Source organism: Chrysochloris asiatica, unplaced genomic scaffold (assembly GCF_000296735.1).
Source record: "Chrysochloris asiatica unplaced genomic scaffold, ChrAsi1.0 scaffold00203, whole genome shotgun sequence".
NCBI lineage: Eukaryota > Metazoa > Chordata > Mammalia > Afrosoricida > Chrysochloridae > Chrysochloris > Chrysochloris asiatica.
Window position 1 is genome coordinate 2,180,463 of NW_006408721.1, and position 20,741 is coordinate 2,201,203.

The 20,741-nt window shown below is 39.3% G+C and overlaps 1 protein-coding gene across 3 annotated transcripts in view; it reads right to left on the minus strand.

Annotated features, from left to right (window-relative positions):
- SMG7 (SMG7 nonsense mediated mRNA decay factor) overlaps positions 1 to 20,741 on the minus strand; it is a 113,915-nt gene continuing 93,174 nt past the window's right edge. The window contains exons 10-22 of one of the 3 annotated variants that reach the window (XM_006872536.1): positions 18,301 to 18,371; positions 17,021 to 17,081; positions 13,102 to 13,221; positions 10,799 to 11,225; positions 8,727 to 8,871; positions 7,807 to 8,192; positions 6,781 to 7,152; positions 5,913 to 6,062; positions 3,530 to 3,610; positions 2,877 to 3,036; positions 1,504 to 1,674; positions 1,017 to 1,162; positions 1 to 441 (exon numbers count right to left, since the gene is read on the minus strand). In XM_006872536.1, the coding sequence (XP_006872598.1) occupies positions 328 to 441; positions 1,017 to 1,162; positions 1,504 to 1,674; positions 2,877 to 3,036; positions 3,530 to 3,610; positions 5,913 to 6,062; positions 6,781 to 7,152; positions 7,807 to 8,192; positions 8,727 to 8,871; positions 10,799 to 11,225; positions 13,102 to 13,221; positions 17,021 to 17,081; positions 18,301 to 18,371 (2,404 nt within the window). In that variant the 3' untranslated portion in view covers positions 1 to 327. The remainder of the gene's footprint in view (positions 442 to 1,016; positions 1,163 to 1,503; positions 1,675 to 2,876; positions 3,037 to 3,529; positions 3,611 to 5,912; positions 6,063 to 6,780; positions 7,153 to 7,806; positions 8,193 to 8,726; positions 8,872 to 10,798; positions 11,226 to 13,101; positions 13,222 to 17,020; positions 17,082 to 18,300; positions 18,372 to 20,741) is intronic. The other 2 variants (XM_006872537.1, XM_006872538.1) reach the window with 2 other exon arrangements.

Genomic DNA, 20,741 nt, shown 5'->3' on the forward strand with positions numbered 1-20,741 from the left:
TTCTCAGCTTTCACTTCCCATGTGGCTGGGGACATGCACAATGGAGAAGGTGAGAGGCAGTAATGTCAGGTAACTGAGTGAGACAAACAGCAGTTCCTCTCTCCCTCCGGAAGGCCCCGGGGGGACGGAGAGTTCCTGATGGTTTTTCTTTTTGTTGCACTGCGGACATTTCGTGCACACTCAGCGGGCTGGTGGAACACTTACACCCTCTTGACAGCAAGGAACAGAAAAGAGGGCTGCCACCTGCAGGGGACTGTGTGGGCCAGTCCTGCAAGCCCAACATGCCATGGTTTATGGAACCTTCGTTCTCAGGTTGCCGCTCTGGCCTCAGTGTGGTGGGTTCATGGTGCCTTGTCCCCGCTGCTGTTTCTGCTTCTGCTGCATTAGCAGCTGCTCCAGAGCGGAAGGTCCAGGGTGCATCATGGAGCTGGACCAGATCGACTGAAAAACAGCACAGGGCAGATGTGGGGCTGTCTGCAAGGGCTCTGCTTTCAATCCCAGCTAAATATAAATGCACAGGTCCCAAGAACTCTACCCAAGTCCAGCTATCTGAAAAAGTCCTTACTTAAGACTTTTCTCAAAACTAGTTAGTTCCCATGAGTATTACTTTACATAAGAGAAAGTGACACTATGCTTCAGAAAAAGTTTTACTAAAACTCAGCTATGTGGTACCACAGGACATTTTACTATAAAAGGCTTTATGCAAATAAAACATTTCTAAAATTTGATCCCCTTTTTTGATTTCATCACACACAGACTCAAATATTCCAAGATGAATTAGAATTTTCTCAGCCTTGGAACACAACAAAACCCTCTGTATCCCCTGAAGATACTGCTTTATCACTAGTGAATTTACAACTTGAGGGGGATAAAAAGTATCCCATTCAAGAATTTATTTATAAGGCACACCATGTTTCTAGAATTCTTCTGAGTGCCTCAGAGAAAAAGCCGAGCTATTGATGTGGTAGAATGGAGACATTGTTGCTGCGAGAATTCCTGTTTCTGAATTCACTCACCTTTAGACTTTCCATGAGGACAGCAGAGGAATCCTCCATGGAGGGGCCATGGCCTGCCCATGTGCCACTTGGAGTGCTGGCCGGATGCCAACTGCTCTCAGAGGATGAAGTTGCTGAGAGATAATCAATGCCAAACCCACCCATGGCTAGAGGATGAAAAGAGATAAGCAGAATTCAAGAAGGCACATCTTCATTGTCAAGTGACCAAGCCCAGGGAAGGATCATCCAAACCCACAGTTGTTGAGGCGACTCTGACTCATAGTAATCCTACAAGGCAGAGTACTACTCCATAGGGATTCCAAGGCTGTGATGTTTGTGGAAACAGACTGCCACATATTCCTCTCATGGAGTAAGCTGGTGGGTTCAAACTAACCACTTTTTGTTTAGCAGCCGAGCTCTTTTAACCACTGTGCCGCCAGGTTTTGCATCAGGGAAGTACAGAGCAAGATACTTCACTTTTGCTAATGCATTGAAATCCAGATCTCACCTGGCTTATCTGTTTTCCATCGATCTGCGATCCTCCTATCCCTGTTATCTGGAGTCCCAATGGGTCCAAAGTTGGAGAATGGAACAGAATTATGGTTGTGTGTTGGAGGAGAGCTTGGCAAACTGCTTGGATTGGATGAATGAGGAGACTGGCTGGCTGGTGTTGAGTGATCTATTATAAAATAACATAGGAAATTAAAGGGATAAGATGAGTTTCGCAAACATACCATAGACCTGATCACTTGAAAACTCTACTAAAAGAAACGGTAAAATAACAGCCCTCAGTTTGAACCTGCCAGATACACTACACTAATCTGTCTTATCACACAAACACAAATAAATGAAAAAACTAAACAGGAGACACTTTTGATCAATTGCATACACTATTCTGGCACATTTGTTTCAGATAAGTGTCTGCTGGTCTTCTCTAACAGAAATAGAATTGCTGATTCTGGTGCAGCACTGTAGCGTAAGCACTGGACCGCAAGGCTGGTCTGAACTGCAAGGTTGGAGGTTCAAATTCACCCGCCCCTCGGAAACCCTATAAAAGGTCACTGTGAGTCAGAACAAATTCCACGGCACTTTACAACACAACAATAATCCTGAAGAATTACTATTGCATCAGATCAAATTTAGAAAACGTTATGAAAAAAAAATCTCCATTTTAAAAAGTGCAACTTCCCATGCAAAGCAAGAACATCTATAAACAAAAATAAAACCAGCTTGAAATCATACACTTTGTAAATTAAGAACCCATATTTTTCTTCCTTACAACTGCTGGCTACTGATAATGTACAAAACTTTTCTAGTAGCATTACATAAATGAGCTCATCAAGTTTTCTGTTTTCTTTTGTTGTTAAGTGCTGTCGAGTCGATTCCGACCCATAGCTACCCTGTATAGGATTTCCAAGGAGCAGCTGGTAAGCTTGAACCACTGACTTTGCAGTTCAAACAACTTTGTAGTCTGAGGCATTAGCCCCACAGCGCCACACCGAGACTCCATTTTCTTTTAAAAGTTACTTCATGTTTGTTGTTGTTAAGGGCTATCAAGTAGATTCCCAGAGTTCTGGTATGGCACTGCAGGATAAGCACTAGATGCAAAGTCAATTTGAAATGCAAGGTAGCAGTTCAAACCCACCAGCTGCTACTCAAAAACCCTATATAGATTGCAATGAGTCAGAACCAATTGACAGCCCTTAACATTTAGATACAGTCATAATAATTCAATTAATTTGAGTACACATCAAAAACCCTATATAGATTGCAATGAGTCAGAACCAACTTGACAGCCCTTAACATTTAGATACAAAGTCATAATAATTCAATTAATTTGAGTACACATCAAATGCAATAACTATAAAGACCAATTAATACCTGAACTGGCAGGAAGTGATGGAGACCACGGTGTCCCTTCAAAAAGAGAGTACAAGGACGTTTCCTGGGGGGCCATTGCGGGAGTTAGTTCTGCTTTGGAACTGGTTGTCAGGTTTTTCCCATATACCTCATTGAACACACTATTATTTGGGTATCTTTCCTGAAAGACAATAAACAGCCAAGTTATAAACTCATTCCAAGGATGCTTGATTCACCTTATACTTTTTTCCGTTTGATATACTTCTGAAGGTTTCCTTTGTTTTAAAAAAATGTTGTGTGAAATTCTCTTTCCCTTTTGCTTTCTCACCCTCTATAAATCACTCAGGCTTGAAAAAAAAAAACGCGAATTATTTCTTAGGCTGAACAACAAAGACCTAAAAAGATTTCATTATTAATAAGAAGCTAATGTAATGAAAAAAGTCTCTAGTTCACTTTAATCTGAGACAGAGAGGGTAAAATCATGTATCTGGAAAACATCAATATATGGAAGGGGAAGGAAAAAGGAGAACAGCTGGACTGAAATATAATGGGAAAGAAAATATCAGTAAATGAAGTGAAATTTCAAATGTGCTCAAGGAACCTGAATTCTTTCCCTCTTTACTACAGTTTCCAATAAAAGCACAATGCAGGTGCCATCTTAAATGCTCACCTACCTGATTGAGAGAGAATCCAGTGAGGGACAGGAAAGAAGATGAATGTGACATGAGTTCTGTGGGCTTCTCCAATAAGGATTTCTTCAAAGCCCCAGGGGGGAAAAAAAAGCAGTTAGAATATGCCTTCCATTTCCTAACAGACATCTTAAAATGCTACAGAACCCAAGTAAAGCACCACCATTTAAGCACATTTGTGCCACAGGGCCTGTGGTGTATATTGTAAGGCTTAGAAGACATAAATTCAAGCCCGTTAATACCATCTAACTGGCTAAGCGCCACATGCTACAGGTGAGTCAAACTTTACTGGTCCAGCACAAAGAGATTGGCAGGGCAGAAAGTCTGGAAAATGCTCCCTCTGAGTAAGTAGGCACACACTTCAGGAATGCCCTTGACAACTTTTTATTTTGGTGTGTGCTCTTGAGTTGATTTTAACTCGTAGGGGTCCGACAGGACAGAGGTGAACTGTCCCGTAAAGGCTCCTAGGCTGTAATCTTTATGGAAGCAGATTCCCCAGGGCTTTTCTCTAGCCCAGTGGCTGGGAGATGGGTTCAAACTTCCTAAAGCTCAATCTTTAACTGTTACGTTTCCAGGACGCCCCCCCCGTGATTAGTCCTACTTTAAACATTCTCAAAAACAAGAAAAAAAACTTATGTCTCTTAAACAGCTGTTTGTGGTATATACTAAAATAGTTCCTAAAAGTCCAACTTTTATTTATTGGCCCTAAGAAAGCTATTAGAAAAATAAAAAGAGCTCAATCTCTAATGTTCACCTGTCATTTGAGTCAGTTAAGAAAACATTTATTAAACACCTACTACATGCAAAGAGGCCTGGTGTGGTGCTGTGGGTTAACACCTGGACTGCAAGGTCAATTTGAACTGCAAGGTTGGTGGTTCAAGCTCACCAGCCACTCCTCAGAAACCCTATATGGGGCTGCTATGGGTCAGAACCAACTTGATGGCACTTAACAACAACAAACAATACAGGCAAAGAACTTCTGCACACAATAATATATTGATAACACACACTTGTTATCAGCTCTATTTCCAATAGGAGGAGGGGCTGGAATGCTAGGAATCAAGTGATGGGCAAAGAGTGAACAAAGAGACACTATAATAAGTCCCTAAAGCCACCCTAGTAAAAGCAACAAGAAAGGCAAATACGTAGAGGCAACAGTGTAGCAAGCTGGACTTCACTAGTCCTACTCAGCCATGGCACTCTATCATTCTCGTTCTAAAGGAGCACTTAGCTCTGCTAATCAGGGAAGACACTACTGGTACACTCACCCAGGCAAATTCTACCTTACAGGAACTTCAGGGGCCAGGACAGCAGCTACTGTCAGAACAGCCATTAAGCTTGTTATTTCTCCTAGGATGCATCTTTGGTTTCCTTGCTTGTGTTTGTGGGAAAGGTATTACAATAAAGCAAAACTGGAAACTTTTTATGTATTAAGATGAAGTGAGGTGAGGGGGAAAACTCATAGCGCCTATATTTCATCCCATCTTTTATAGCCTCCACCTTTCTTAAAACAATGCAAACATTTATGAGAGTACATACAATGATACTCTTTGAAATGCAAGCTGTGTTCTCTAAGATCAATTTAAAAAGATTCCACTGATCAATTCTTAGATTTTAGGTCACCCTAGTTATTCACTCATTTAACAGTTTAACACGCCCTGCATTTTCTCTCAGACTGTTCATGAATCAGGCTCCGGATTCAGAGCTGGGCTTTTCCTGGGTTCAGTTAGCCAAACATGGAGGCCACATACTATTTAATGTTGATTTGAAAAACCCAGAACATACTTCCTTTTGTATTTTGAGTATATTTGAGGAGAAAACTTGCTTTCTACGCAAGATTAAATGACACTTGAAATTTGGGTCCAGATGGACATGGTACCTGAAAAATTAATTAATTTGCCAGAATCACATACTGTGTGTGAACAGCCCTGCAAGTTGCTTCTAGGCTAACACATACCAAGATGTGGGGGGGATCTATGAAGTCAGAAACACTGTGCCATGTTCTATTCCCATTTGGGTTAATATGGACCAAAGGAGCCTGGTGGTGCAGTGGATACAGTGCTTGGTAGCTAGCCAAAATGTTGGTGGTCCAAATCCCCCAGCTGCTCTGTGGGAGAAGACAAGGTAGTCTGCTTTGGTAAAGGTAACAGCCTTGGAACCTTTATGGAGCAGTTCTCTTCCGTCCTGTAGAGTTGCTGTAAGTCGGGCTGGTTTATTTGGTTGGGTTTTGGGCCATCAGGAAATGTGTTTTACATCTCTTTAAAGAATGGTAGCCCCAGAAAGAAGAAACCATCTATTTCAAGTACTACTAAACCTTAGAAAAGAAGTTGGGGTTAGAGCAAGAAGCAGAATTATGCCAAATACATACAAAGAGACTCCGTCCAGGAAGAGAGGCGAGAGGCCCCAACAGAGCTGGGTAAAGATCAGGAGGGTTAGAAAAAATCAGCTCTTCCTCTTCCTCCAAGGCAGCCAGACTCTTTAACAGGTCCGGAGGAAGCAGAGGGGAGCTCTTGGGGTCCTAGTGATAGAAAGGAGCACAGTAAGATGCAATAAGGGAAGACAAAAGAAAAGCACAAAGGAGTAAGTAGCATGATTAGGCTGATGAAGGCAACTCAAGTCAAAGGGGAACCGTGGTCAGTGGTGGGAAATGCAGTGTATGCAGACAGGAGGTGGCACACAGACACCGAGAGAGACACAAAGAGTAGAAAGGACAAAAATATGGACAGAGTGTAAAAGGTTAACTTGGCTAGCAAGCAAAACAATGCAAAGTGGTAAAGTGATTAGCATATCATGTACTAATAAAACAGAAAAACTGTTTTGAACATTACAAACACACCTGTTCCTCAATGATAAAAAGTGAAAGACAAGGACCTTCACTGTTCAAGTTAACTGGCCGATTTTGTTCCTCTCAGAAAGACAGTTGCTTAAACACTTTGTAAGCCTATTTAAAACTTAGATGATTCAGCCCAAAACTGAGAGGAACTCATTGTCTCAGAATTCTCAAAAATCAGATTTAAGAGATTTCTGCACACAATGTCACCGCCAGACCACTGCAGTTCACAATCAGTTACAGAAGACTTCTGTTCCCCAAACTCAAACCTACTGCATGCCGTTGGAGAGATGCACCACTTACTTAGAGGCACTCGTTAACACTAATGAACTGGAGAGAGCTTTATAAAAGGCAGGCTGCCTCAGACCTAGCTTCAAATGGCTTCATGACAGGAAAGAACACACACCTCAAATGACATCCTGGGCACAGGATCCTGTTCTGGTCGGAAGACTCCTGGTGACCGTTTGCCCCTGCGGTCCATGTTTGCCTGCTGTGCCATGACAGCTCTGTTATCAGCCATGTTGTAGGAAGCATCCCAGTAGAATTCTGGGACCTTGACTTCTGAGGGATTGTGGTTATATGGCTCCATGGGAAAAGGCTTCATTTTTTTCTCTAGAGGCTGCTGCTGCATTATAGGAGGTTGCAATGAGGGCTCAAACAGTTTTATGGGGTCTTGGGTCTGAAGGTAGTAGGGCTGTTTCACAGGCATGATTTTCCCTAATGGGCCTTGAACCTGAGGGGGATTCCACAGTTGTTTGGAGGGGTCTGCCTGTTGGTACTTAAAAAAGAGATGCCTGTCATTAAAAGGAGGATAAAATGCAGTGTTACTTACACTCAACAATCAGAAATCACAGAATGAACTTGAAAATTTTATAACCAATAAAACCCTAAACAAAGAGGCAGCTTCCTTTGCCTTTTGGGGTTTTCATTACAAAGAGCTTTCTGGGAACAGAGTGTGGATCTGAACTCATGTTCTTTTAATCCAACTATTTAAGAGGTTTAATGAATGATTCTGTGTGTGTTTGCCCCCTCATACATAAAAAGCTGTAGGGATGACAATATTTTAAGTTGGCACCATAGCTTATTTAACAATTCATAAAGATCACACACAGTTCAATTTCCCTTTTCTAGTTTACGTTCAAACAGGAGAAAACTATTTACAGAAAATACTTTTTTCTACGTAACTGATTAACAACAAAAAATGTTAGGATATAAAGTATTCTCCTTGAGATAGGTAAGAAGGAAAACATCTGAACTTTACTCAACAGCAGAGAGAACACTTTTGTATTCCCATATTCATTACAAGTCTAGGCAAGAAATGTCTCAATGCTTCAAGCAAGTATTTTAAAGTGACCAAATGCTGAATAATTTCAGTATCACCCCCCACCCCCAACTCCATTTCCGTGTAACAGTACACACAGCTGAAAGGTACCTGCTGGAATCCAGAGTGGTGAGGAGGGCTTTTCCCCAAAGCTGGCATAGCTTTTGTAGGGGACTGTTGTTGCTGAGCTAGAGCTTGAACCTGCAACTGGCTTGTAGACTGTGCTGTTGTTGGTTGAGCTGGTAGAGATGTAAGGGGTTGCTGAGAAGGTGGCTGTGATTGTTGAGGTCCCTGGTTCATTGGCCCTGGTCCAGAGGGCCGTTGCTGGCTGTAAGGAATGTGGGACTGTTTCCCAGCTTGCACCTGGTTTCCTGATGGAGAGTGAGCTGTAGGCTGAAGAAAGGTTCCTGGGACAGAAACACCAGCTGGGAAGGTATAACCTGAGCCCATAGAAAATGCCACAGGAGGGGGGATAACATATGTTGGGGGCGGGAACCCTTCAAAACAGAAGAATACAACTTTAGTTTAAAGAAATATAGCAAAGAAAAGGAAAAAAAAAAGTATTTTAAAATTTTTTTAAATGGGTAGAGGGTTCATCTAACAAATTACAAGAGTAGTAGGGGCTCAACCATACTATCAGTTTTAACTTTAATTTCAAGAACGCAGTAAAACCAATGGCTATTTTCCTTCTATCCACAGAAAGAATCAGGCTGTGCTAAAGGTGACTTCTTAGAAGTCCTGTCTAGTGAAGGCATTCTCTTCATAACAAATATGAACTTGTATGAGGGGGCTTCAAAACGATGGTGGAGAAATGTCATTATCTTTTAATTCCATTTTCCACACATTTTTTGAAGCCCTCTTATATATAAACTACAAGGAAATGGATCAAAACCATTTAGTAAGCATTGGGGAACATCAAGCTTTAAGATGTAGTAATATTACTCCTCTAGAATATACATTAGTTCATGAATGAAGACTATAAGTTCCTACAGACAGGTTTAAGTAGAAAAAATGACTACAAATCCATTTACCTGGCCGGCTAGGAAGAGGAGGGAAGGCTCCAGGGTGATGAATGGGGATGAACTGGGAGTTGCTTGCTTGACTTGGGGTTTGAGTTACAGGTGTTTTCCTGGCTTCAGACACTGGAGTCTTTCTTAATTCTGCCTGGGATTTTACCTATGAGCAACAGAAGCAAAATGTAATAAACTGAAACAAATGTCTCAGGAAGATGTACCTTACTCTGACAAAATATTTAACACTCCCATTATGCCCAACTCCAAAAGTATATACTACAGATACTTAAATTCACCTTAATTAAAAATGGAAAATCCAAACCACATTATTTAATTGCTGACAAGGATATAAGGGCTTAGTTTTACAAATGTAAGACTTTCTCTTTTACAGAATTATAAAAACACCAAATATGGGAAGACCAAATATGGAAAGGTCCTAGAAGCTATTTGTTGTATAAATGAGACATGTGACGCCAAGAAACTAGACACAAAACCCTCCCTATGATCTTAGAGGGCCCATGACCCTTTGTATTGTAATCACAGATAAATTAATAATTACTATTAACCCACAGTTGAGAGCCTTGAGTTAATTTCACCAGGCCGTCCCAGGTGCTCTCCACTGCACCCCCCTGAAGCCCTCCACCCCTCAGAATGAATAGTAGTAGCCAGGAGCAGGCCCTGAGATGAGATCTATGGAGACAGAGAAAAGTAAATGCCATGTGCATTTCTCAGTATAAGTGCCTGCCTCCCCATCAGTTAGACAAGATGAGGAAACTAGGCTGCATTTACAGTAAATTTGAGATGAGGTTCAGAGAGGGTGGTGTTTGGCTTTCTTTAACCATCTATAAGCATATCTGAGATAGATACGGATGAGGGACCAGAAAAATTTTATTTTCAGTATGAGGCAGCTATAGAAAATGGAAGCAGGGCAAGCAGGAATGCTGGGCATTTAATCCTAAACACTAGTTTCTAGTGGATTTCTAGTTCGTTTAGCTTTTTCCTTTCCTTTTCCCAGCATGTCTTTCTGCATGTCTTTTCTCAGTTTCTATCGTTTTTGTGTGTGTGTGTGTGTGTGTGTGTGTGTGTGGTTTTTTTTTCTGTTTCTCTCCCTACTATTGATCTTTAGATGGAGCTGATTTTATTTCTCCTTTTCTCAAAATCAAAAATATTAGGGAAACATTTTGAAAGTAACTATTTATTTGTAAGTAGTCTTCAATCACGTAAGGCTCCTTGTGTCTACTGCAAGCAAATACATTTGCCAAAATGTGTGAAAAAAATCACATGGTCACTAAAATAAATCAAGCCAATTACCAGTGCAGAGTAAAGACACTTTCTATTTATAAATGAAATCCTATGTATCTCTTTAGAAAAGTACAAAAACACCCAAGTCATGAATAATGAAACATTTTCCCGGGAAAAGAACTACAAATTCTCATGAGCCAGGATAACATTTAAGTGACATAATGCTACTGGCTAGGACAGGTATGTCAAGAAAAGAACCTTTTATCATAGTCTAATAACCTATTATTTTGTACAGAAAATCTGAAAAAGTAAAAACCTGTAGAGGTTTAATATTCTTTTGACTCAACAGGATCTATAAAAGACCCAACTCCCATTATAGCAGTGTTGCTGTTGTGTGATCTGACTCACAGCAACCCTGTACGGGATTTCTGAGGAGCAGCCGGTGGGTTTGAACTGCTGACCTTGTGGTTAGTAGTCCAGTGCTTACCCTACAACACCACACCAGGACTCCACTATGAAATTATACCAATGAGAACTACACCCTCCAAAGGAAATAAATCTTGGTAGAACTGTTGGCTCTGCTACTGGTTATTTCAAACCACTTAAACTAAACTGGTGGGGTTGGCAAAAAATGTCAAGCAGGCTGAGATTTTTCCTGCTCATATTAAAATTCCTAAGACTTGATGAAGTAAGTTTCTACCACAGCTCTACAACACATATCCTGGGTTTAAAGAATGCACTGAAGCATTCAGAACAGCCAATTCTCAAGGCTCTGAAGAACAAAATGAAAAATCTTGCCTTTTGTGTGTGTCTTCCTCAACCTGCTTTACAGTTCAAATACAGCTTACCTGCACTGCCACATTCTGCTTTCCTGTTTCCTGTAACTTTTCTAAGGTGCATTTCTTGGTTTCAGTTTTCCTCTTGGTGGTGTCCTTCTTTCCATCATTCTTAGTTACAGTTATTCCTTTGCTATAGTCCCTTCTCACCTCTTTGGGAGGAAAACTTCTTCCTTGGTCTCTGTTCACTTCTCGTGGTTTAATGTTCTCTTTGAAGGTGACCATTGGTTTCTCTCCTGAGTCACAGCTGTTGCTTAGATTTCGGCCTGAAGACAGCACTGATTTCAGTCCTGGGCTCCCGTCTGCAGACACTGACTCTATTATAGACGTTTCTTGAAGAATAAGGTTCTCTTTGGCTTCACTGGGGTCTTCCAGTATTAACTCTGGGATTTCTGTGATAAACAACAATTTCCCTACCTCATTTTCACACTGAATCAGCCTAAAAAGAGTAAAGATAAATCCACATATAAAAAACATAAACCTAAAAAACAGTAACAACTGAACTGTGTATGGATCCAACACTCAAGTGTATTTGTGGCTCTAAAGACTATGGGAAAAGCAGGACATAAAAGAATATAAATTCAGTTAACATAAAGAGTAATTATCTAGAAATTCAGAGTCTCATACAATAATTAACATCATCACATACATTTCCCTGGCCAAGATGTTTTCTAATAACTACAACTACATTTACGGGCACTGAACATGTCCTACAAGGGAACTAACCACATAGCGTTCCTATTTTATAAGCGTGGGAATTGAACCTAAGGTGTTAATTCAAACATCCTGTCATTTAAGTACCTACATTATAACAGGAATCTAAATGCAAAATGGGTAAGTGGTAGGCTAGTGTTTCTGAAGAGCTGACAATACACAAGGGAGATCCCAAGGACACACACTTGAGAAGTGGTACTAGAAACTGAACTCAACCTATCTGACACCCAAATACCAACTATGACAGCTGCTTTGCATTTAACTAAGCACTGGAACGCAAGGTTAGTTTGAAGCACAAGGTCAGCGGTTCAAATACACCAGCCACTCCTTGAAACCCTAAACAGGGTCGTCACTATGAGCTGGAACTGATTTTTGACAGCACTTAACTACAATCACTTCCTTCCTGATCTATCCTGACTTAAAATAACTCCCATATTCCTGCCAACACAAATCACCATTACTGTGATCACACAATTTAGTGAGACTTAAACAGATGTTTATAAATGAGAGACGGTCATGATAAATAAGGAGCTAAAACCAATTATTCCCTATAGGCAGTGAAATTTGGAAAAAAGGTTAAGCAAAGAGTGTATTATAGTTACTAGGGTCATAATTTAGTATGAATGTAAATAGTACCAACATTTTGAACTAGCAATAAGGCTTCAAACCAATTCATTCCATTTTGACCCCTGCTGAGAATTTTCCTTTCCACCCTGGTGGTGGTGGTTATGTGCTGTGGAGTTGGTTCCAACTTATAGCGAGCCTGCATAGGATTTCCAAGGCTGTAAATCTTTATGGGAATAGAAAGCCTCATCTTTCTCCCACGGAACGGCTGGTAGTTTTGAACTGCTGACCATTAGGTTAGCAACCTGATTCGTAACCACTAAGGTACCAGAGTGCCTGCCTTTCCACCCTGTTGTTGTTGTTGTTAAGTGCCGTCGAGTCGATTCCGACCCATAGCGACCCTGTACAGGGTTTCCGAGGCCGTAAATCTTTACGGGAGCAGAAAGCCTCATCTTTCTCCCGCGGAGCAGCTGGTAGTTTCAAACTGCTGACCTTGTGGTTCGCAGCCTGATTCGTAACCACTACGCTACCAGAGCCTTTCCACCCTAGATGTACTGAATTAGAAAGTAACTCATGTACATAATTGCAAACAGAAGAATCACCTGTTGATCTTTTTAAAATCCTGACTCAGCACATCTACGGCATTGCTGTCGAGTCTGTTCTGACTCATAGTGACCCTGTATGGCGTTTCTGAGAGAAGCTGGTCAGCTTGAACTGCAGACCTGGTGATTAGCAATCCAGTGCTTATCACTAGGGTGGAAAGGGAAATTCTCAGCAGGGATCATAGCAGCCCTGTATAAGGTTTCCAAGGAACGGCTAATAAGTCTGCACTGCTGACCTTGTGGTTCAAATCAATGCTGTGGTCTAGTGCTTATCCCCCTGTCTAAAATACATGTGGGGTCCTAGTGTGGTGGTGGTAGGATTAGCACTGGACTGCTAAATGACACTTAACAACAACAAAATATATGTTGTGGGGTGTTTTGTGTGTACTGCACCTGATAAGATTAAAGGAAGAGACCAGAGGTCCTATGGTGTACCTTGGCTGATTATCAGCAATCCATTTGCCGACAGAGATCAAACGCTGTTGCCGTATTTGTTGTTGCTGACCCTCTTTGTCTCCTGTAATACCCTGGTGGCCTTTGGAAAAATCCAAGTTCCTAAAATTGACATTGCAAATTAAAGAATTTAGAGATATTTTCCAGTCAACAAAAAAAGATAACCTATTGACAGCAGTGGCTCCAGGTATTTCCCATGCAGCTAAGCAGCTTGACGTACTCAACTGTATTTGTTTGAATTTATATTCCCAAAGATTTTAAATACAATGAAGCAAGGATGAAAAGACATACGTAAAATAATAAATGTAATGCAGTATTTTCAGTTATACTTCATTTTCTGAGGATTTCAAATAAACCACAAATTTTTATTAGTAAAGATGGTCTTTTAATTGTATAAGTTTTATAAATACCCTGTAATTAAAGTAATTAATTGAAATTAATTAATTCCAATACATGAAAGGATGATGGAAATACTGAGTCTATGTGATGTTTAGTCTGATAAACAGTAATAATCTATCCTTAACACAGTATCTTTTCCCCATACGATCTAAGAATTGAGAGGTTAGATGTTGAGGACACAAAACAAATTAAAAAGTCCCTACTTTTAAGGACCAAATACGTCAATGTGATGTATATCATGATAAACACTCTGCAAAAAAATAAGGAAGTACAGATAAAGAGTTTATTCCTTCTAATAGTGCCTGGAAAGGTTTCACAGATAATACCTGAGTTAGACCTTTACAGGTATGTGTAAGTGCTTAGTGGGCAAGCAAAAGGGTGCGGGGAAAAGGTTATATTCCAGGCATAGCTGCAACCAAAGGTTTGAGGAACAAAAATAGAGTTATTCTGGTATGGCGTTGTAGGATAAGCACCTGGCTGTAAGGTCAGTTTGAACCACAAGGTCGGCAGTTCAAAGTCACCTGGTAGCTCCTCAGAAACTGTTACAGGGTTACTATGGGTTGGAATTGACTTAATGGCAGTTAAAAACAACATCCACAAATAGGAAAATATATGTATGTACGTGTAGTACTGTTGGCAAGGGGGTGGGGGTGGGGGGATAGTGGCAGAATATAAAGCTGAAAAACTAAGAGTTTGACACATGGAACTTAGACATCGGAGTCTGGAAAAACTGGGGTGCAGCAGGATGGATAAGTTGAAGTTTTATATTTGTCACACACACAGCACTTACTTTAAATGTTAACTTTGAGGCAGAGAAGAAATGGGATAGAGGAAGAGAGACTATAAGCAGAGAGGTTAATTAAGAAGAAGCCTTTGAAATGGGGTTATCATTTCTTAGGGTTAAATAAAAGATGAACTAGGAAGAGTGCAGGACCCCTGTTGATCCAGCAGGTTAAGCACTGGGTTGCTAACAGAAAGGTTGACAGATTGAACTCACCAGTTGCTCCGAAGGAGAAACATGAAGTAATCTGCTTTTATAAAGTTATAGCCTCTGAAACCCTATGGAGCAGTTCTCCTCTGTCCTGTGGGCTTTTACGAGTGAGAACTGACTTAACAGCAGTGAGTTTAATACTCCAAGGAAAAAAGTGAGAGAAGTCTCAATTGGGGGAAATACAAGGGAGGAGGAGAAGTTCTGGTAGCATAGTGGTTACAAATCGGGCTGAGAGCCGCAAGGTCAGCAGTTCAAAACTACCAGCTGTTCCACGGGAGAAAGATGAGGCTGTCAGCTCCTGTAAAGATTTATAGTCTTGGAAACCCTGTACATGGTCGCTATGAGTCAGAACCAACTCCATGGCACATAATAACAACAACAAGGGAGGAGATGGGTCTAAGAGACATTTGGTACACAGAATTACAAAGAGTTGGTGAGGAAGATTAATGGAAATAAGAATTTTTCTAATTTCTAGCTTTGTCATATGTAAGTGAATGTCACAAACACAAATAGGAAATACAGTAATACGTGTTTTTGCTGGCTACTAAATAGGAAAATGCAAGCTCTTTTGGTCATATGAGAGGTTTGAAATGTGTATGGAGATAAGATTCTTAAACATAAGAGTTCACAAAGAGAAATCAGAATATAAGATCTGGGACGAATCACCCAAGAGATGAAAGCTTAAGACCTAGGAGATGGATCTCTTCACCAAAGAGAATGTAGAAAGCAGGAAGGAAAGAGCAACGAGACAATCTTAGTGAGCAGCAATTCAGAAACATGCAGTACAAAAGAAAGAGTGAAAGAGACTGATCGTTAGGGTTAGGAAAAGAAAAGTATATATGACTCCTGTGGTACAAAAGTGAATAATTGCTATCAGGACTGACTGTGAGGACTGGAAATGTAAAGATACACGTTTTGTAGTAAAAGGAGAGGAATGGAGGTCCCTGGGACCATCAAGAGAGAAAAGCAGAGTGCAGGACCCCGCCCAGAGAAGCAGTGACACTACAGATGGAGGCAGAGATGATGATGTGAAAAGATGGAGTGGCTGGTGACTCTATACCTAGGGAGGGAAAGAGGCTGTGTGCTGACGACCGAGGGGCAGGCTCACAGGGTGTTCCCCCTTTGGTTGGTTGATGATGCATGGACGGGACTATATCCATGGCAATGAAATGATATACAATAACATGAATGTACAGCTAATGTTATCCCACGTAAACTATTACAAAATTCACAATAAAAACTTAAAAAAAAAAAAAAAAGAATAAGACAACCTTGAATATTACTAGGCTAAAGGGAAATAGCTGATTATTAAGAAATAACACACACACACAAAGGAAATGCAAGACAGAATAACAGCTGAAGCAAGGTTCTTTGGAAAGTAGGAAAGGATGGAGTCAATGACTTTTAGGAAAGGTTAGATGCAAAAAGGAGTCCTGGTGTGATGCTGTGTGTTAATGTGCCAGACTGCAAAGTCGTTTGAACTACAAGGTTGGTGGTTCAAGCTCACCAGCTGCTTCTTGGAAACCCTATACAGGATTGCTATGGGTCAGAATCGACTTTAGGGAACTTAGCAACAACAACAGATGTCAAAAGGGCATTCCTTATAAATAAGAGGGAAAACACACATAGGACATTTGAGAAAACAGATTACAGTGAAGGTGTTGTTATTGTTGTTAAGTGCCACTGAGTCATTTCCAACTTAGCGACCTTAAATAGGGTTTCCAAGGAATGGGGGATGAGTTTGAACTGCCAACCTAGTGGTTTAAAATGACCTTGCTTATCTTATCGCAGCATAAGCTGTCTTTGAATTGGAAAGTGTCTGTTCAGAGTGAGGAGATAATAAGGGGTTAATGACATACAATAAGATAAATGTAAAACTCAAAATCAAAACTCAGTAAGAGAATGGAAAACTCAAAATCTCTAAAGTCTACTACTAATTGCATTAAAATTTCCATCTGACTAACGTTCTTGGAATTTATATCAATTTTCTAGAAATGCTTAATTTCTAACTACCATGAAATGGGTCCTAAGGAGCAGTGTGAGTCCTAGAACTACTTCTACTGAGAGCTCAGAACTCTATCCAGAGATACAAGAGATGCAATGTAGATTAAAAATATTCAGTGCTTATAACAAGCTTTATCATTACTATTGATATGAAAAGAGAAAATAAGAAAAAAATCAAGGAATAGCCTCTGGTTTACATTTGTTTTCCTTTTTTTATTTTTTATTTTTAAACATCTGCCCTCTAATTTCAAGAATGGTGTAAAGGTAGACCTCAGTAAATATATATCACTTGAAGAAGTAATTTTCTTTTCACTCCTTGCTTCTAAGTGCTTAGTATTGATATTAAACCAGAATAAAAGGCAGGACATATACAAATCTATTTTCAACAACAACATCTTTCATTACTTACTAGTTGTTAAGAAAATGAGACACAGCTGAGATATAACAGCACTTTCTCTAAACCTGACTGATTTCCTGTTGCAATCGCCTCCTTCAGCTGCCACCCACCTGAAAGAAGGTCTCAAAGCCAAGAATCCTTGCAACTCAAACTCTTCTGGAAGTGGGGTGGCTAGAGAAGGAAAGAAACCAACATTTGTAAACATTTTACTTCTGCTCAAAATGACTATCTTCTATATAGAAACAATGATCTCTAATGCTCCCAGTTCTTTGCTTTTCCCAGTAGCTCTGATAAAGTAACTCACCTGTTAAGAGCTCTGTTATGTTACCTTTGAGTTCTACACAAGTCTAATACTCAGTGTTGAAGAGGTTGATGGATTTATTTTGAATCAGTACTCTTAAAATTATAACTTTGGGTCCAGTAATCCAAAAGCTTAGACTGTCTATCTTCTGGTTACTAAGTACTGAGTAACAACATTTACATCACCTGGGAAGTTGTAATAAATGCAGAATCTTAGGCATAACCCTACGCATACTGAATCAAACTGCATTTCAACAAGATGCCAGGTGAGTCATTTATAGATTCACACTTAAAGAGCACTGATCTAATAGAAGGGAAATAGTCAAGTTAGAGATTGTTCAGTAGAGATTTACAGCAATGGAGAAATGATTAACTGCATTATGGCACATCCATTAGATGGGATGTCATACAGCCAATAAAAACCATGTTTTCAAAATGTTTAATGACAAAGGAAATGCTAATGATACAGCATTAAATTTAAAAAGCAGGTACAAACCTCTGACACCAATCATATGAAGATGTGTGTATGTATATGTGTGTGTGTGTGTATATATATATATATATATATATATATATATATATATACTATAACATGAATAGTACAAAGCGCCTTTGTGGGAAGAACTATAGGTAATTGGTTTTGTTATACCCTCAAATTTCTACAATGAATAGATATTACACTTTGATGAGTAATGCTGGTCACACCAATTCCTTTTATTATTATTTTTTTCCTTGTAAGAAGAGGAAAGGAAGAAGGTGGAAAGAATGTGACGGTATTGCACACTCTGGAATCCTTTTGCCTATTCAAATGTAGTTAAATAAGAGAATAAGTTGCCAAAGAACTCTTCAGAATACTACATCTACAGTAACTTTTACAGAAGTCCATAAGGCTACAGCATCCTTAACTCTAAATTTAATCAGTGTAGAGAGCTCAAATTCACTTGTGAGATACAGATTCTTAAGCCCAACAAACAAAACTAAACATATATTTTTACAAATAACACTGAAAAACTCCCTTATTTATCTCTGGCCTACAACCTTCCATTAGTGCTGGACAACATCAACAATACAAGGTTAGGGTATTCCTTACCATTAGTACTGGAGAGATCCTCTTCATGGGGATGGAAACTATTTAGAAGAGAAATTAGCCAGGGCCAAATGCTGTAAATTAAAGAGATGATTTCAGAATTATTTTTATACACGTGAAAGCAGACAACTGATACAAAATGGTCTCTATAGCACTTCATTTTTGTCCCCTTGCTTCGCATTTTAAAGGTTTATTTTAAACATAACATTCTAAGGCTGTATACTTTCCTAAAACAAATCTCAGACTCTACATAAAAGAAAGGTCAAATCTCTCTACTATACAAATCATTTCCCAAACTTCTAAATGAACAAAATAGTGAAAATAATCTGATCACTTTAGTCACAGAAAATTGGTACTAACAGTGAAAAGAAAAACAATATACTATGTGTATACGGAGCTTCCATATACATTATCAATTGTGGAATCCACCATCAGTTCTTTACTAGGAATTGACTTTTATGTACAAACTTGTTAACTGGATTATAAGTGAAGTCCTTGGTTTCTGAGGTATGTTATTCTCCATTACAGATACGCTGTTAAGTGTTGCTAAGTCAGTTCTGACTCATAAGGACCTCATATATAGTTTAGGTTTAAGATTACCTGGTGGGTTTGAATCCATGACCTTGCAGTTAAGCAGTCTAGAACTTATCCTATAGAGCAACACCAGCAAATCCATTATGAACTTTAAAATATCACTATACATTTGAATATATCAAGAACAGTGCTATATATCAAACATTTTGTAAGAATCTATAAATATGATGTATTATGTATGTATGACTGGGCAAGATTTTTTTTTTAAGGGAAGCGTACACATTGTATATATGTATAAGGAGTGTGGGCTGGAAGTGGAAATGTTGATAATTTAAAATAACATGGTTTTCATCTGAGACTGAATACTCCGATTTTTCTGCAGCAGATCCATTTATCTAGTCAAATTCCTTTTTAAAAGTAATATAAAGGTTATCTCTGAATATGTATCAATTAATGTTGGTAAAATGTGTGATTTAACAACAGAATAAAAACCCCACAAAAACCACCTATGTAATAAAATTGAATATAAACACTTACTTTATGAGAAACTGAAAGTTGCCAACTAATTTTCATACATACAACAATCACAAAAATATTGAACAGTAAATGTCTACTATAAACCTCTGAAGGTATAACAAATTTAAAAAGGCTTTTGGCAACAAATGTGAGCTTTTAAGAAAACAGACTGCAGAATAACATGAACGAATGATTTAACAATTTGTCAAATTTGCTTTTTACAAAGAAAAATACATCATTATACACAGGCAGCCCCTGGGGTATGAATAAGATTGTTTCTTGTGTCTTTGAGCTTTACTTTAATAAAAGAGAGGAAGCCTGGTAGTGCAGTTGGTTAAGCATTCAGCTACTAAACAAAAGGTTGGTGTCTGAATCAACCTTTACAGAATCAGATGGGGTGGTAATAAGTCTGATTCTGTAAAGACTTACAGCCTTGGAAATTCCACAGGTCATTTCTATTCTGTCCTGTAAGTTTGTTATGAGTTAAAATTGACTCTATGGCAGTGAGTTTAGTTTTTGGGTTAATGCAATAAAAGGCTCAAAAGCCCTTTCAACGATTTAAAAGCTGTGCATGTAGCAAGTGAAAGTGACTGTGATGAACAATTTGCTCCCACGAACACTGACAACCTGGAAAACCCTACACAAGTTGCTATGAGTTGGAACTGACTCAACAGCACTTAACAACAATCGGGATTGTTCAATCATTTCAAGGTAAGGGCAAATTTACATAATATTAAAGGGGAAATTGAAGTAGTCTGTTAAGTCAAAGATGTTCTTAACCTGGGAGCTACCTGCATTAATTAGCTAAGTAAAATACATTCTCAAAAAAGTACAGAGAAAAGTAAGTTGCAGAAATAGAAACCATAGGCCCAGATGCAAAAAACAGAAGAATCAGAATACACATAAAATTCTGAACTCACAAAGGAAATAAGCTTTGTACAATTATTTGAAAGCTGTAAGTGAAGATTATTACTTTTATCTAGCAGACACATAAGGAAACTGTCTAGTATCAAAGAACGATCCCATACTACTATTTTAGAAGAGGAGTTGTTGTTGTTGTTGTTAGGTGCCGCTGAGTCGGTACCGACCCATAACGACCTTATGCACAGCAGAACAAAACACAAATCTGTTGTTTCTTTTGGCAGCCCAAGGCACTTTCAATATTCTCCTCCAACACCATAACTCAAAAGCATCAATTCTTCTACGGTCTACCTTATTCACTGTCCAGCTTTCACATGCATATGAGGTTATTGAAAACACCATGGCTTGGGTAAGGTGCACCTTAGTCCTCAATCTAACATCTTTGCACTTGAACACTTTAAAAAGGTCTCATACAGCAGATTTGCCTAACGCAAGAAGTTTGATTTCTTGACTGCTGCTTCCGTGAGTGTCGA